The sequence below is a fragment of the Macrotis lagotis genome, chromosome 2 (genome assembly GCF_037893015.1).
Source record: "Macrotis lagotis isolate mMagLag1 chromosome 2, bilby.v1.9.chrom.fasta, whole genome shotgun sequence".
NCBI classification, from domain to species: domain Eukaryota; kingdom Metazoa; phylum Chordata; class Mammalia; order Peramelemorphia; family Peramelidae; genus Macrotis; species Macrotis lagotis.
Genome location: NC_133659.1, coordinates 66,316,069 through 66,333,969, shown reverse-complemented (window position 1 = coordinate 66,333,969; position 17,901 = coordinate 66,316,069). Strand labels below are relative to the sequence as shown.

The window sequence follows — 17,901 nt, the reverse complement described above, 5'->3', positions numbered from 1 at the left end:
TCAGGGTCTTTTCCAATGGGTTTTTGAATGGCTGAGCTTAATAAAGGCAGACAGTGTAAGGCTATTAAAGATTTGGGGTGTGAAACAGCTAGGTGGCACAATGGGGAGATGATAAGATTTGAACTTGGAAGAATCAGAATTCAAATCCTGCCTTAGAAACTAGCTATGAAACTAGGGAAAGTCACTTCACCTCTGGGCTTCATTTTACTCGTCTATAAAATGAGGATAATAACTGCAGCTACTTCACAGGATTGCTATGAAGATCAAATCAGATAACACAGTCTTGAATTCAAATCAGATCCTTGAACACTAACTGTGTGATCCTGGGTAAGTCACTTAACCCCAATGGTCTAAAAAAAATCTATGATTTGGGAAAAAAATCTGCCTCTATATTTGTTACAAGAAAAAAATTACAAACTAGTTGTGTGAACCTGGACAAGTCAATTAATCCTGTTTGCCTCAGTTTCCTCATCTGTTAAAAGTATTGGAGAAGGAAATGGCAGTATCTTTGCCAAGAACACCCCAAATAGGGTCACAAAAGTCAGTTGTAATTGATAGACTTGAATAGCCATTTTGTATACCTCAGAATCCTCATTTATAAAACGAAGGGAATGAGATTCAAAAATCTCTAAGGTCCCTTTGGGAATTCTAATTCCTATTCCCTGTGATATTGGCAGGTGCAACTTTGATAACCAGGTGTAAAATGTACCTTATATTACTCATTGCTAGGGAATCTCAGGAATTGTTCAAAAGTATGTGACCTTCATATTTTTACTAGCTTCAAATTGATACTCCAATTTTGGAGAGCTATGTCATGGAAATTTACTCTGGAATGTGATCCTCTTGGGGCTTGCATGTTTTTCCCCACCTTCTAAATGTCAAAGGCTAACTTCCCTCTGCATAAACAACCAACAAATTTCCTCATCATTTAATCAGACTGTGTAGGAAGGCTTATTTTTAGATTCACCTTGATTATTGGCAAGAGGAGTTAATATATTAAGATTTTTAACAGCTTGTCATTTGAATCACCTGGGAAAATGCCTACAGGTCTGGAAAAGGAGAATAGGGGAAGGAGAAAGAACAGATTTGGGAAGGGATAGATGATTAGCAACTTTGGGGAAAACTTTGTTCCCAGGTAAGAGATGGTATGTGAGTTAGGGAAATAGGTCATAATTTCTCACAAGACAAAAAGACCCTGAGATATCAGCCAAATTCTTATAGATTGCTAAGAAGGAAAAATATACCTTGAATTAATTTAGCACTATTCCTGAAAGTACTTTAAAATTATTTCCTTTTTAGCTGTCATCTCAAATAGGAGGAATAAGATATATGTACAAAGAATTTATAAAGCTTGAATACACTCATTGCCACAGGAGATGCATATGTCTCTTTGTGAGATGGTTATCTCTTACCCCTTGGGGCTTGCAACAATAGCAGAGCTACCTGTTCTCATAGAGGAAAACCTTGTAATAATATACAACCAGTTCCTAATACAATGAGCTAAGAACACAAAACATGCTCAAAAATATCTATTGATTTGATTTAATTAGAACAAAGCAAACTTTATTCCTATGTGTGATTCATGCATATGGGAGTGATAGTAGGTAATTTATTAAAAATAATAAATAGTTGTATAAATTTTGTAAAATCTCTGTCTTTTACAGAAAGGGAAAAAAATAATCCCAAGGTCTTGAGGAGATCTGTTGAAGATTAGGTTTCTTTAGTTTTGGTGCCAGGTCAAAACCCCTAGGGTCCACATTCATTTCTAGGACTGAAGAATATTTAGACAAATATTCTTTCCTAAATTTGATAATTTCCTAAATTAAAAACCTTAATTTGATTGAATAATCTTTAGCTTCATCTTTTTGATTTTGGGAAGGATATACAAATCCAGCTCTCAGAAATTTTGGGGGGCATAGGATCCTAGAAAGTTACACAAATGCTCATGATGCGCTAGCCTTGGACATCTTTGCTAACACATATGCAGTGTGTGGGACATAGTAGGTGCTTAATAAATGTTTGAAGCATATAGAAGCACATAATAAATAGTAGACTGATTTTTGACTGACTCTTCTGTAGCCACTGATTTGTTTCTCTGCATCACTACTACCACTTGAACCTGAATTTAGGAGTCTGGGAAAAATAAGAAAAGTAAGCTTAATGAATTATTTATATTGATTATTCATTAATTAATATTAATATTGTTCTTTAGAGACCACTGAGCTACTGTGATTTCTTTTCTTTTTTTTTTTACCAAATAGATATTTACCAATAGATATTTTTTTTTTTACCAAAAAAATTCCCCAGAAGTGTATGTAATGTCTGGAGCAAGGAATGACTATTAATTTCAATAATGATTTCTTCTTAACCAGCCATCTGAACATGATTGAGAGGTTCTAAGCTCACAGGCTCCAAGCTCAAGAGCACTTCCTTCCAAAGAGATTTTCTTCACTTGATTGAACTTCCCTTCTGGTAGTGTGAGTGAGTGAGTGAGTGTGTGTGTGTGTGTGTGTGTGTGTGTGTGTTGTGTGTGTGTGCGTGTGTGTGTGTGTGCTTGTGTGTGTGTGCTTGTATGTGTGTGCGTATACACGCGTGCCTGTGCCCGTGTGTTCCCTTCTGTAGTGTTTGTCTTGGCTGACTGCAAACCGCCTTCCGACTCATGGCTGATGGCCAAATGAGAGTCAGCTCCTTAAAAGTTTCACAGATGGTTTTGTATCATTTTCCAACTGACAGTGAAAGCCCCGCCTCTACTCCCACCATGTAATTTCCATAATACTACAAAAGCCAGTGCAATCCTAGGACTAAGTCCTCAGACTGGGAGGATTCACCAATCACTGTAAAATCTCTTTGCCACAGGTTATCTTCTTCACAGTAGTTGAGAATGATACAGGTGGAGAATTCACTCAACCTCTTAGAGAGTGGCATGGAACCCCAAGACTCAGTGAAGCCTTTCAAGAAGCTCTGGGCCATCCTCCCAAGTGTCCTGATATTAGCAACCTCTGCTTTCCTAGTGTATTATAATCTCTCTTTAAAGGTAAGAAGATAAAAAAACATAATTTCTATTGTCATTGTTATAGTGGTTGCTGCTATCGATTGTTATTATTATTATCATCATCTTACTTATTCTTAGTATTTTTAGCATTGTAAAGAGATAAAATGAAATTTGTGAGTTAAAGAAAAATGAAACAAAATCCAATTCTTCTCTTACTATGGCACATAGTTGTCAAAAATGATTACTATGGGCTTTGAGTTCCTATCAATGCAAGTTTCATAAAATAATTACTGTCAAATTCTCTCCACATTTGGGGAACTGTTGAAAGAGATGCAGTTTAAGTCTGCCTAGTTAGCTGCTCCATTGACCACTTCCTCATTTAATCATTTCTCAGCAGGAAGAAATGTTGGCATCATTCATTCCTAGGAGTCATAGGGTAGTTTAGTGTTCACTGGGTGAAATCAGATTTGGAAAAGATATTTGTGGACTGATAAATTTGGAGTTCTGACCTGGAAAAATGACAGGTATGGTTGGTGCATCACTATGTAAAGGCATTTTTCTGGTACTTTAGGATTAAACAAAAAATATATGCCTGCCCTTTCAGAGAAATCTATTAATTTATAAATAGAGCTATGGAGAGTAGGTACTTAATAGTTTATTGCATGAATGGGCAAATCAATGAATCGGTGAGATTGATGACATTGATATGAAAGGATACCTAACAGTTGACAAATAAATGGAAAAATCCCTGGGAGTGGGAGTCACAGGACCTGGGTTTTAGTTGATTTTGCCACTAGTTATATGCTCTTAGAAAAAGCCACCAAACCTCTCAGGGTCTCAGTTTCTGCATTTGTAAAATAAAGGGTAAGGAGATCAACTAGACTGAGTTCCTATCTCAGGTTTAAGCTCAGTGTCATCTAATATTTAAATAGAACAGTCAGGGAATGTTATCAGAATTAAAATGTGAGAAAGATCACTTCAGGGTAGGGAAGTCAGGGAAAGCTTCATAGGAGAGGAGGAAGGAAGTATAAATGACTTAATTATAATGCTTGGTATCATGTTACTTACCCAAATGAATGATTGGCTAGCTGCTCAGACTAGATTCTTAGAAGATGAAGTTTTTTACCCTGGGAATGGTGTTGTTTGTTGTTCAGTCTGTCCTGAGGATTATATTCATTGACCTCATGACATCAAGTAGAAAGTGAAAGTTGTTTTAAGACATAGCTTGGTTGGTTGGATCTTCTTATTTTTGATAGTGCCTGCCATGAATGGAAAGGACACAGTTCAGTACATTTAAAAAGCAGGAAATTCAGGGATATTCTGGAGTGAATTTGGTCATCAAGGAATTACGTTTTTTTAAAACAACTTTTATTGATTTTTTTATATTTGCACAGCTTAAATTTCTGTCCCTTCCCCAACCAAACAATATAACAAATAATTTTTCAAGGCATAAAGGAAGAAAATAAACTCAGCAAAATCAATCCTTATATTAAAAAAATCTGAAAATGTAATCAGTATTTCATATTCATGGGTCTCCAACCTCTGCAAAGAGGTAAGGGAAGGTGTCTTGTCTGGGTTTTTTTTTTTTTTTGGAGTTGAACTTATACTTTGTAATTTTGTAATATTCACTTTTAATTGTTCCTGAATTAAGGACTAATCTTATAAATTTAATAGTTGGATTGTTGCAAGGAATCTTTATAGAAGGAAGGCACTAGAGGTCATTTAGTCTGAGTCCCTCATTTTAAAAATTAAGAAACTGAAGCAGCAGACAGTAAAGTGATTTATTCAAGGTTACATAGATAGTAAGTAGCAGAGCTAAGATTTGAGCCTATGTTCTTTGTCTCCAGAATGAATGCATTGCTACCACATTTGATAGGCAAAATTATGTAAAGGAAAGAATGCTGGATCTGGAGCTGGAAAAACTTGGGCTCAAATTCTACCTTTTATATATGACACTGAGTGAAATATATACAGCCTCTCTGAGATTCAGTTTCCTTATCTATAAAATGGAGATAAGACCACCAACAGTGCCTAAATCACAAAACTGTTAGAAGTATCAAATGATATTTATGCAAAGTGCTGTGCAAGCCTTAAACTGTGATATAATATTTGCTGGTATTATTTTGGAAAGGCAGTATACTATTTACAAGTTATATGATCATAGAAGAGTTACTTTAATTCTAATGAATTCAGGTTTACTTGATTGTAAAATGGAGATAATGATAAATGAGTTGTCTGAATAAAAGGATCATTGTGAAGAAAGCATATTGTAAGTCATCACATGATAGGTAAACATAAGCTGTTATATTCTTCTGAATGGATCATAGCATTACAGCATTTTCAATTTGTAAGGGACCTTGGAGAGCAACTAGGTTTTGATCAAGGAAGTGAACTTGAGACAATTGAAAATAATAAGGAAACAGTCAAGAGACTGCCTCTCTGACCTCTAATATGGAATTAATGTAGCCAAATTCATCTTTAAAGACAACATGGAATAGTAGCTAGAGGAATGGGTATGAAGTCAGGAGAAACAGGATTAAAATCTCACCTTGGACACATTAATTGTGTGACATTAAGAAAGTCACTTTATTTCTCTATGCCTCAAAATCTTCATCTGGAAAATGAAGTTTGGATTTGAAAGTCTTAAAGGTCCTTTCTAAATCTCTGACCCAATGATTCACTTATTAAATATATATTATATATCAGATAATGGAGACAGACTCAAAAATGAAATCATATTTGCTTTTAATGACTTAATTCTCAGCAGTGGTTTGGGGCCCTGAAAAATTTGGGAGATCAAAAAAAAGGCTCTTATGTGAGATGGACTTGAAAAAATTCTTGAGGGCAGCTTGAAGCATTACAGAGGCAGAAATGAACAAGGGTAGTCTATTTAGCAGGGATAGCCAGACTGGAATGTCATATATGGGGAACAGCAAAATAATCCACCAGAGGATACGATAGTGAAAGATGTGTGTCACACATGGTGCAATATGCAAGAACAATCATTCCAAATCACATTCCTGTCCCTTGCATCATCTTACCAAAGAAAATCTTGGCCAATTCAACTTCTACAAGTCTATGCAATAAATGATAGGTAGGTCAACTTGGAAAGAAGATAGAAATATTGCTTGAAGTTATAGGTATTTCCACTTAGCAATCAAGGCAGAAGAAAAAATAGCAAAGGATTATATTTTAAAGGATTTTAATCTTTAATTTATGTCTCAAATATTAGCCATATAGCCATAGAGGAACATAGACTTATTGGCTCTGAAAAGGGACCAGTTCTAGTTCAGCTCATTATTGTTGTATTTGAGTCATTTCAGTCATGTACAACTCTTTGTGATCCCATTGGGTTTTCTTGCCAAAGATACCGGAGTGGTCTGCCATTTCCTTTTTTTAGTTCATTTTGCACATGAGGAAACTGAGGTAAACAGGGTGAAGTGACCTGTCCAGGGTCACATAGCTAGTAAGTGTCTAAGGTTGGATTTAACTCAGGTCTTCTTGACTCCAGGGTCCATGTTCTGTCTACTGTGCCACCTGACTTTCCAGTTCAATTCATACCTGAAAAGAAGTCTCCTCTATAAGTATTATCAAAAGTGAGACACTTGAAGACCAGCAAAACTGGATAATTCCCAATGTCACAAGGGAACTCTTCTTACTTTTGGTATATAATAATAAGATACGTATGTAATAATAACAATAAGATCCATTTATCAATCTATTTTATCTTGTAAAAAATGTAAAAATACATATGTATACATTGCAAACCACATAGTAATTACACATATATAATGCATATAGATATATGTAAAATATATATTTATATAATTTGATCCTCACAACAGTCTTATTACATAGGCACTATTATTATTATTATCATCCCCATAAGGAAGCCAGCTGAGTGTTTTAGCGACTTGCCCAGGATCGGACAGCTAATAAATATCTGAGGCAGTATTCCAATTCAAGTCTTCCTGATTCCAAGGGCCCTATTGGCTATGCATACTATCCAACTTTCCCCTCATTTTAAAGTATGAGATTAATACAATCTTCGAGATTAAGGCACCTTCTGAGTACATTTAGGCGATGGGGAAGACATAATTTGGGGTTGCTGTACAGTGCAAAGATTGTAGCCGAATTTGCTTATGACTGGTTAGAGGGTGGTATAGAATTTTAAATGTCCAGAAAAGAAATTTGACTAGTGTAAATAAATCTTTCCATGACTCAACACCTAGATTGACTTTATTATCCCTGGTAACCTAGGCTATTTCTCTTTCTCTCTCTCTCTCTCTTTTTTCCCCCACAGCCACAGGCTCCACAACTTTGTTGGAATCAAGCAAGTTTAAAGCCTGAGATTCAGGAAGCTGGTGAGTAGTTTAGAAATTGTTGTCACTTCCTTTACTTCATTCTCTCCATCCATGAATCGAGAATGTTAGAGGAGATAGAGGAAACTCAGAAATCTAGTTCTAGTACTATTTCATGGATTATAAGACCTTTTATCACAATAACTATATGAGTAAAATTATTTATAAAAATGGGAGGGTTGGGCTAGATGGTCACTAAAATCCCTTCCAGATCTAAATTATGATGCCATTGTCCAGAGGCAGAAATGAACAAGGGTAGTCTATTCAGCAGGGATAGCCAGACTGGAATGTCATATATGGGGAACAGCAAAATAATCCACCAGAGGCTACTACAGTGAAAGATGTGAGGAAGGTGAAGTTCAGGAAGGTTAATTAACTAAAATTTGTCTAGTCCTCTCTCCCTACTCCATCCCTTAAGTTCTTCTCAGACATTAGAAATAGACTGTAAGACTTAGAGACTTGTCTCTTAGACAAGAAGAAAAACAGCTCCTGTTCATTTTGGACCCTTTGTTTATTGTTAATTAATGAATTGTTATTTATTTTAAAAATGGAGTTATAGTTTGAACTAGCAGAAGAAAATATAAACCAACAATAAAAAACAATAGCTTGTATTTACATAGCATTCTTCAGTTTGAACAATGCTTAATGTTCATTAGTTAGTCTAAGAGAATAATAGAATTTGGAAATAATTTTGTTTTTGTTTTTTTACTTTTTTTCCTCTTTTGAAAAGATCCCTTAAAGATAAATGCCTGGAGGTGGCTTAAAACATCCACTCTTTGCATGAATGAAACTGAAAATCAGAAACTAAGGATCCTCCAAAAAGGCCTCTATTTAGTTTTTGGTGAAATGAAGAGAAAAATGAAGGATAAAGCTCCTTTTGCAACTCGGCTGATGAAGGGAGAGCATGTTCTAAATCAAAAACAATCAGAAGACAACATCATCAAACTCCTAGAAATCTACCAGTTCAATGAGGGTGATGAAATAAGTTTGGACTTGAATGATAACAATTTTGATCATATGGAGAAAGATTCCACTGAGACTTATTGGGGGATTTTGCACATGGTTTCCTACAACTCCTAGGACCCTGACCCTTACTTCCTCCACCCTCTAGACACAGTGGGCTTCAGAACTAATGCTTTGACTGACTGTGTAAATTAATACAAACAGGTCTCATGCAGGGTTATGATATTCTTCCCCTTACTTCTTTTGATATACTGGTATTTTGTATTCAAAGAAGATGTGACCCAGAAAGGATAGATCTCTGACAGGGAACTTCTCTGCTAGTAGAAAAAGAATAGATGTTGTGTTAGAATATGGGTGGTTGGAAAAAGGGGGGGCTCCTTGAGGAGTCTACAGCTGAGTTTTCGTTTTCCACGGTCTTCTTAGATTTGGTAGTAGGAATTCAAAGGAATATTGGTCTGTCATTCCAAAGGTCTAATGAAGCAACTTGTCTCCATTTCCATGCTTTTGGAACCATCTATTATTTACATAACTCCATTCCCTTTCATAAAAAATGGTAAGGTCAACCTGAAAGGGTGACCACACAAACTGCCAAACTATATCCTACCTAAGAAATGTCCCTTGACAGAACAGAATGTTATTCACATGCTAACCATGGTGGAAGCCTTTGGGACAAAATCACAAATGTCCAAGTTAGGCTGACCCAGCTGCACTTTATATATAGGAAGTTAGTGATTCTTGACTTCCTTACTCTCAGGACACATAGCTTTAAAGGAAATCATGGGGTGAAGGGATGGCTTCTGCTCTTCAGCCAGGGCTCTCTCATCATTCTACAGCTAATGGAAATGTAAATGATGTGAGCAAAGCAATCAGGAGTTTTCACACCACCATGCTTCTGTCTCTTCACCTGTTGTCATTCTCTAGCCTTCTAATAGTCTAGAGAGAGAGCGAGCATATAAAAAGTTTCTTCATCCCCTCTTGTCTTGGGTGGGGAATGGAAAAATTCGACCACTTAGAGATACCTTTCCTTTGATGAAGCTACAATGCTCTGTCTTCTCTTTCTTGGTGAAGACTGCTTTGCAAGGTCCGCTGTCCAATTAGTCACTTTGTTTATCATTTAGATCTTTGTGTAGGGGAGGGCCCTCTTCTAGATCAAGGCAAGGACTTTGGTTCTATTCTAGGATGTTTTGCCCTTGTTCCCTTCCCTCTGTGCTCTGATAAAACAAGAGCCAAACATGTAGCTATCATCCTTCAGCCTTGCAGGGTTTACAGTGATTAAAAAGCTATGTTTTAAGACAGCTTATACACGCACACTACACATGTATACATAGACATTTATTTTTTATATTTATATTACTCATGATAAGTTAAGGAGATGGACTATACCAGAAAGTTGTATCAAGCACAAATGTAGGGGACTCTTTCCTTTCATCTGTATGCTGGAGAGAGCTTGGGTTCAAGGCTTGGACACTGCGTGACTATTTTCTGTATTTGTAAAGTTCCTCAGGAAATTATAATTGCTCAATTTGTCTATTTATAGAATTGTTGTGATGTTTACTACTGTTATGTTTGTTAAGACTGCTTTCTACACATAAATGTATCTTTATCCTTGACCCACCATCCCCTTCCCTGTGGGATGAGTGTGATAGTCTCGCGGGACCCAACCTGGACCAGTCAGTGACTAAGGAGGTGACTGTTTGTAGTTGAAGTGTGGATCTCTTTCATCCACTAAACCTACTGATCAGTATGGAAAGTTGGGAAGGTTTTCTGGTTATTAATCCTGCTTTTTGATATGTGTTTTGATATGTGATTCATTCTTTTTAAGATCAACTGAATGCTTTGTAAATCTCAAATAAAGCACATATTGGCCACTGGATTTTATCTGATTTCTTCAAATGATTTTATTCTACCCTTCTTCCTAGCCATCTATCAAATTTGAGAACCCAGGTCTGAGAATTCCACATGTGTGGTTTCATGATATATAGCAGAGATGGTCTACTCTGACATTATTTCCACTTGCTTTTGACTATGATAGTGTTTGCAACTGATCCATTCCATTCTTCCTAGACAGGTTTCTTCTATGTTGCCATTTTTCCCCTATGGTCTTCCCATGGCTAACTAACAATTTTGACACCTAAGTAAACATCACCTGTAGGCAAAGGAAAGCAATATGAAATTCATCCTTGTCACCTTGGTAAATCAGATTGTGAAAAGACAAATTCAGTAGAGTTATATGAGAGGGAGAGTTAGTTTTTGTTGTTCTGGAAGTCTTAATTTGGAGTCTGGGGATTTGTTTTCAAAAGTATTTTGATAATTGTATCCAAATATAATTATTTTTCTTTGAGATCATATATATTTATTTTATGCATTTAAAAATATCATTCTGAAAAAGGCTTCACCAGACTGCCAAAGGAGGCCATAATACAAACCAGTTTAAGAATTTTTATTTTAGTGACTTACAGATTGGTGTCATTAGCAATGAACTGTATCTTATTTTAACTAATTGTTCTTGCTAATTGCCAAGATATGTTTGTAAATTGCTGAAGGAATGCAGGGTTTAAACTTTTGCACCCTCTAAATTTCAATTCGCACCCTCTAAACTAAGCTCATCCTACTCTAGTGAGAGCTTTTTTCACCAAAATCTGATGGTTCCCATCCATCTAGCGTCTTCCTCTACTTTTCATTTAGCCAATTTGATAAAAAGAATTGGTGCTTGTGTGATGAGGGATAGACAGGATACCCAATGACCTCACCTAAAAGAGTGATCATGTATTTTTATAGTGACTTTCTGGAGATCATGGCTTAAACTAAAGGAAGAACTCTAATGGAAGGAGTTTTAAATCATTTAGGAAAATCATTCTGCCCCTCAAATTATAGCTCCTCCTTCACTCATTCTAAGTCACTAATATTTGTTTATTTGCGCACAAGTATAAAAATTAATTCAATGTAATTCATTGACCATAGAAATCATATTGATCTTTTATACCAATGATGGATTCAAAATGATTATGTATTAGCAGGAGGCAGGGAGCTTTACTTTCATTGAATTCTTTCATTGAAAAATACCAAGCTTCAAAAGAGCTGAGTTCCATTTCTAGATCTGCTTAGCTTTATGACTCTGAGAAATTTGAATCTCGTTGTACACCTCGGTTTATTTTCCTATAAAAGGAGACCACAATACTCACGGTATTCATCTTACTTGGTTTTGTCAAACATCAAGGAACCATTATACAGTGCCTGTCTAAGGATCTCAAAATTCATCACAGCTTTGAATAGTATTCAAGCAACACAATTAGATGAATGAGTTCCATTTTACAAGTTGGGAAATCAAGCTGAAGAGTGATAGTGACTTGACTCAAGTCATACAAGAGGGATTTGGAGGAGAAGAGGGAGTGTTGACTCAAGTAAATGCATGTTGGCCATTTGCTTAAATCCAACTGCCTCATAGCAGTAACTGGACCGGTTTAGGGAGCACTGATTTCCATTTCCTGGTCGACATTGTCTGACTCAGCTTTCATGTGGGACAGTTGATGCCTAATAATGAACTAGGGCAGGTTTCAGTCCTGACCTCATGAGAGCAAATTTGCTGCTTCCTAGGAAGCAGCATGACTCAAGAGATGGTTAGAGTCTCTCCTCTCTGATTCTCTGTCTCTTTCTCATCTCTCTTTGTCTTTCTGTCTCTGTTTCAAATTCTCTTTCTCCCCTTCCCAACTTTTCTGGCTATAGTACTTGGAAAAAGGTAACAGCTCCCCCCCAATCCCATTCCCCCTGCCTCAACCCATACATTTTAATCGAATCTTTCCTAGAGACTATGTTATCCATCTTGTGTTCTAAAATGAAGGTTACAAAAGGGTGAGGTAGGGGTGGCACTATTTCAATGCTTTATATTATCTCACTTGTGGGTAGAACAAATTGATTTAAAAAAATAAGACTCTCCTTACCTGTGTAAAATTCTTAGACTTCTCCCATTCTTTATTCCTTATACATATTTTCCATTATATTTCTTACCATATTTACTAATACCTCTTTTTGCATCGAAGTTATTGAATATCGAAGTATGTGTTGATTTTAACTTGGATCATTTATTCTATTCCTTGTATATTTTCTCTATCTCTTCTTCTACCAAAAAGTTGAAAAAGGGAAAGAAAAGGGAATGTTCATTTATTAAGCACATTGTATGTATCAGACTCTGTACCCAAGCACTTTATAAATATTATCTCATTTGATCCTCTGCAGATGTATTCATCATGCTCTTTTTCAAAATAATTATTATTAATGCTCCAATATAAGATGATACAAAACTCATGAAATAATGTGTCTTGTTTCCTTAACTTGCTACAATATCCTTGTGACTCTTTGTTGCCTTTATCTTTTGGAAGTTGTACTTGAAAAGAGAAAGTGATATTTATAAAATTTTTCTTTCTTTGATTTGTTACTACAGATTATTTTTTTTTTAGTTTTTTGCAAGGCAAATGGGGTTAAGTGGCTTGCCCAAGGCCACACAGCTAGGTAATTATTAAGTGTCTGAGACCAGATTTGAACCCAGGTACTCCTGACTCCAAGGCTGGGTGCTTTATACAGATGATTTCTATAAGGAAAGGAGACCAATAATCATTTCTAGGCTGGACCTTTTAATCTCTATCCTTTTCCCATGCAACTATAAAGCATGCACAATTGATCACATGACATTATTTTTCATGTGTCATATAAGATTATTACTTATTTAATATACTTAAAATAAAAAATATCACTGAATCACAGTTTATCATAGTTGGATGGATCCTTGGATACCAACTATACTAATTCCCTACTTGAAAGGTGATATATGTGACAATCTTCAAGGTCCTTCTGGAAGACCATTGATAAAGGGGAATCCACCTCCTCTTTATATACTTTATTCCATATCTAGATTTTTTCTGTTAAATAGTTTTGGTCCTAGTTTTAAGGCTAAGACTAAATAGGAAAAAAAATTAATTCATCTTCTATGTGTCAGGTAACTAGAAAATATTTATCATACACTGCCTATAAATCTTCTTTTCTAGAATAAATGTTCTCATTTTCTTTAACCATTTCTCATATAATAGGGATTCAAGAACTTTAAGCATCTTGATTGCTGATCTCTGAACATCTACCCGCTTATCATTATTCTTCCTAAAATTTGCTACCTAGAAATGAACACAATATTGCAGATATTATCTCCTTTATATGCTCCCCCTATCTGTCCAGCTACTCCTTCTTAGACTCCTTTGTTTGATCTTCCTTCAGGCTATGAACATTTGCCATGCCTCTATTGTTGGTCCTACTTTTGCTCTTATTGACTTACTTTGAAATCTCTTTACTTCCTATGGATTCCATTTTTATCTCTACCCAGATTATTCTCCAATCCACTTATGCATTCCAAACCTCTCTTAAACTTTCCAGTCTCGAATTGCCAATTGTCTATTTGACATCTCAAAATAGATATACTGTAGGCATCTCAAACTTTATGTGTCCAAAATGGAACTGATTATCTCCCACTTTCCCCCAACCCTCTGTTTCTCTCTGCTTCCCTCTGCTTTGTGGTTAACAAACCTCCTGTTATCTATCCTCATTGTCATCTTCAACTCTTTACTCTCACTAATCTCAAATATGCAATCTGTTGCTAAATCTCACCATTTCTTCCTTCACAACGTGTTTCTTGAATCTGTCCTTTCCCCTCCACTCATGCTGTAGTTACTTTAATTCAAGTCCTTGTCATCTCATACCTGGACTTACTGGAATGACCTTCTAATTCTTCTTCAGAATCAACTGCCAAGGGAATTTTCCTAAAGTCTTTCTCTGAGATCCATTGACTCCCCATTACTTCCTGGAGCAAATATTCAAAGTTCTTTATAACCTGGTCTCTTGCTAATTCTCCAGTTTTCCTGTACCCTAATTCCCTTCAGGAATTCTATGACTTAGCCATACCAGTTTGGTTGTTGTTCTTCACATATAAGCCTTCATTTCCTACCTCCAAATCTTTGTTCTGCCTGCCCTCCTTGCCTAGAAAGCTTTTTCCTTCTACCTCTGCTTCTTAGCTTCAAACATACTTCAGAAGAGTTCAGATCCTATCTTTATCAGTGGGCTTCTCCTCAGCTGTAAATCTCTTCTCTAATTAACTTCAATCTGCCCCATATCTATTTTGCTTATACCAAGTTATTTGCATATTGTCTCTTCCATTTGAATGTGAGATCAATCATTGATGGTAGAAATTTTAAAAAAGCTTTCTTTTCATCTTTTGGTGCTCACCTAGTACTTAATAATTGCTTAATTGCTTATTGAATAATTGCTTATTGAAGAGGAAGACTAAAAAAACTTTTTGCATCTTTGGTACCTACCTCTTATTTAATAGTTCCTTATTGGGGCGGCTAGGTGGTGAACACCGGCCCTGGAGTCAGGAGTACCTGGGTTCAAATCCAGTCTCAGACACTTAATAATTACCTAGCTGTGTGGCCTTGGGTGAGCCACTTAACCCCATTTGCCTTGCAAAAACCTAAAAAAAAAATAGTTACTTATTGATTGACTACCTAATCTGAGTAGATTATAGCAAGGCTATTACTTCCTTGTTTCTGAGTTCTTTAAATTCTAAATGCAGCCTAAAACTACATCATCCTTCTTGGAGACCATATCAAACCTTTTACTCATGTTGCCTAGATCTAGAAATCCAGATCTTTTTTTCCCAGATCAAATGCTTCCTCACCATCCTTCTCTATCTTTAACTTGTGAAGGTTTTTTGTTTCAAATCCAAGTGTAAATTTATTCTGATTAAGTTTGATATTAAGATAGTTGACCCAATGTTCTAGTAGGCCATCAGTGTATTTTTCATAGTGTCAATTTAGTGTCATCCACTAATTTCATAACTGGTAAATTGGTAAAATTGTTGAAACATCAAGGCCAAACATCAGACACTTCAAAATGGGGTACTTCCTCAGGAACTTCTTTCAAAGTGAATGTGGCCAATAGGTTCTCTTGAATCAGCCATTTAGTCATTTACAAATCCACTTGTTTACACCTTTCCTCCTCGCCCTCCTCTGCCCTCATCTTTTCCTAATTGATTTGCTATAGTCTAGGTAAATGATATTTTCAAGCTAGTTTTCTTTTTGGTGTTGTGTTCTAAGCACTTAAGATAGGGGCTCATACAGATTAACACTTGATAAATACATGATGAATGAATGAATGATGGAAGCTTTCTCCCGACCCACTTTAATAACCCTGTAAAAATGTTTATCTTAACATGATCGGTCCATTGTCACAGGATAATATTAGTAAATTTTTGTAATATTCACATACATTGACAATTAGTAGAAATATTTATTATTTGACTAATTGAAAGGTATAAAAACACCAAAACGAAACAGCTGTTTTCATGGAGTTGACATACTACTAACCTGGATTCAACCTGAAACCTACATAGCATGACACAATTTTTGAGAGATAGAGCAGAGAAAGCTTTGCACTATGTACGTGGGAAGAGATTCTCAGGTGGGAGCCCTTAAACCTTTCCACTTTTCTCTTCCTACACCCTTAAACCATCCCACTTGACATACACCATGAGGTGTGGGTGGCCATCATATCTGTATCAGCTTGCTTGTATTGGGCAAGACTTTCTATTCTTGGGCATCCTGGACAAAATTAGTGTGGTTATATGCAGAGAGAAAGAGAAAGGAATGAGTTGAGGTGTTCCTATGGGACAGAAACAAGTCAAGAGAGGGAATGGACCAGGGAATCCAGAAGAGTTAGAAATTATTGCACACGCATAATTATAAAACAAAGACAAAATGTCAGCGAAGAACTAATTAAAAAAGAACAAACCAGGACCTGAGTTTACACAGAAAGGAAAGTTTTCCTGCACATATATAATATTTGAATAAATGCCTCTTTTTAGTAGATTTATTTGACTCTTTAAAGAGGCAGTGATGACATCACACAGATGGTATAAATAAGTTTGGGAAAATACCCATGCTGACAGATCCATGAAATCCAGTGTCCAAGGGTAATGAGTCATTGTTCCTTCATTCTCTTCCTCACTCCTCTCTCTGCTAATTCTCTGCTTCTCCATTCCTATTTCACCTGTCATACATTCCCTACTTTTTGATAGGCATTTCATCAGGTCTTTTATTGATCATTATCTTTCTAGGTTGAAGAATTAAAATGTTTATTTTATGTTTTTTTCCTGAAAACTTTTTATATATTCTTCATTTCTTTAGTTCTTCTTTGGGCCACTTATGATGATCCAGTTCAGTGATTTGAAGTCAAGGAATCTGGGATAAAAATCTGTTTCTGCCACTATTTATATGATTTTAGGCAAGAGCTGGACTATAAGTCTCCATTTTTATGCTCCAAAAATGTAGTATTTTTTGATATTATGGTTGGAGTAATGATTTCTGTATTCCCCAGATCACAATCAATTGTTCTTTAGAAGTAAAAGATTCACCCTGGCACTGAATATGGAGAATCCTGGCAATAATTGGAACTGGTACCAGTGCATGACCTATTGATTAAATTCCTATGAAACTTTCTCAAAAAGATTATACTGTCTCAGATGCTAAATGGTTAACAGTGATGTTATGTTCTAGCATGTATTTTTCAAATTTTGATGTGTTAATTTTTTCAGAGAAATTTCTTTGTAAGTTATGTTGCCTTCCCTTAATCTAAGCCCAGACAAACCTCAACATTTTCATAAAAGAGAATTTGATTAGAAGACTATTTCTTTGATTTTCTAGCAAGGGGGTGATTTCAATAATGATGGATCTTCTATTTTAAGACTTTGGCAAGACATTCTGAGATTTGAGGCAGACAAGTATCTTTGTTTTATAAATAGTTAAGACATTCTGCATAGATTCCATTGAATGATCCATATCCATCTTAGTGACTAAAAAAAATGGAATGGTACATTATATGACTCTACATTTTGGATATAGGAACCCTTAAGAAAAAGAAATTCAAGGAAACATTCATTTTTTTTTCACATCCCAGAAAAATAAAATGACAAAGAAAGAAAAATAATATAGACATAGAAAAGTCTTTATCAGCCTATAATCACAAAGTGGAACTCTGAAACAGCACTTAATAAATAACCACCTATCCTCTGTTACAAAACAAAACAACAAAAAAAGCAAAAAACACAACAAAAACCAAACCAAATCTCAACATAAGTCTTCTAGGAATATAGAAGGTTCTTAGAAAGAATTTATGGTATATTCATGAAATATCAGAATTGACAGGGACTTCAGAGATTATCTCATCCAACCCTATTTTACCACTGAAAAAATGAGGTTTTTAAGAAGCTGATTGACTTGCCTGAGTGGAGTCATAAATAGGACAATCCAGATCTCATATCCAATACTGTCTGATTGGTGTGTGTGGGGGGAGAGAGAGAGAGAGAGAGAGAGAGAGAGAGAGAGAGAGAGAGAGAGAGAGAGAGAGAGAGAGAGAGAGAGAGAGAGAGAGAGAGAGAGAGAGAGAAACAGGAAAGGGGAAAGATTACTCAAGATTTTCTGCTCAAACTTCTTTAGGGTGGAGCCAACTTTTAAGTAGGAGGCTAGTTCAATCATCTTTCCTTACCCCACT

At 35.8% G+C, this 17,901-nt stretch overlaps 1 protein-coding gene across 1 annotated transcript; it reads left to right on the top strand.

The window, feature by feature from the left end:
• The first annotated feature begins 2,828 nt into the window (after positions 1-2,828).
• TNFSF18 (TNF superfamily member 18) lies at positions 2,829-10,182 on the top strand. Its single transcript, XM_074220369.1, has 3 exons — positions 2,829-3,034; positions 7,296-7,356; positions 8,084-10,182. The coding sequence occupies exons 1-3, from the start codon at positions 2,882-2,884 to the stop codon at positions 8,431-8,433; spliced, it is 564 nt and encodes a 187-aa protein (XP_074076470.1). The 5' UTR covers positions 2,829-2,881; the 3' UTR covers positions 8,434-10,182.
• Positions 10,183-17,901: the final 7,719 nt, after the last annotated feature.

Bases quoted from the DNA above. Each gene is read 5' to 3' on its own strand.
- TNFSF18 (XM_074220369.1), top strand. From the start codon at position 2,882: ATGATACAGGTGGAGAATTCACTCAACCTCTTAGAGAGTGGCATGGAA. The intron at 3,035-7,295 runs GTAAGAAGATAA...TTTCCCCCACAG, and splicing joins ATTATAATCTCTCTTTAAAG to CCACAGGCTCCACAACTTTG. The intron at 7,357-8,083 runs GTGAGTAGTTTA...TCTTTTGAAAAG, and splicing joins GCCTGAGATTCAGGAAGCTG to ATCCCTTAAAGATAAATGCC.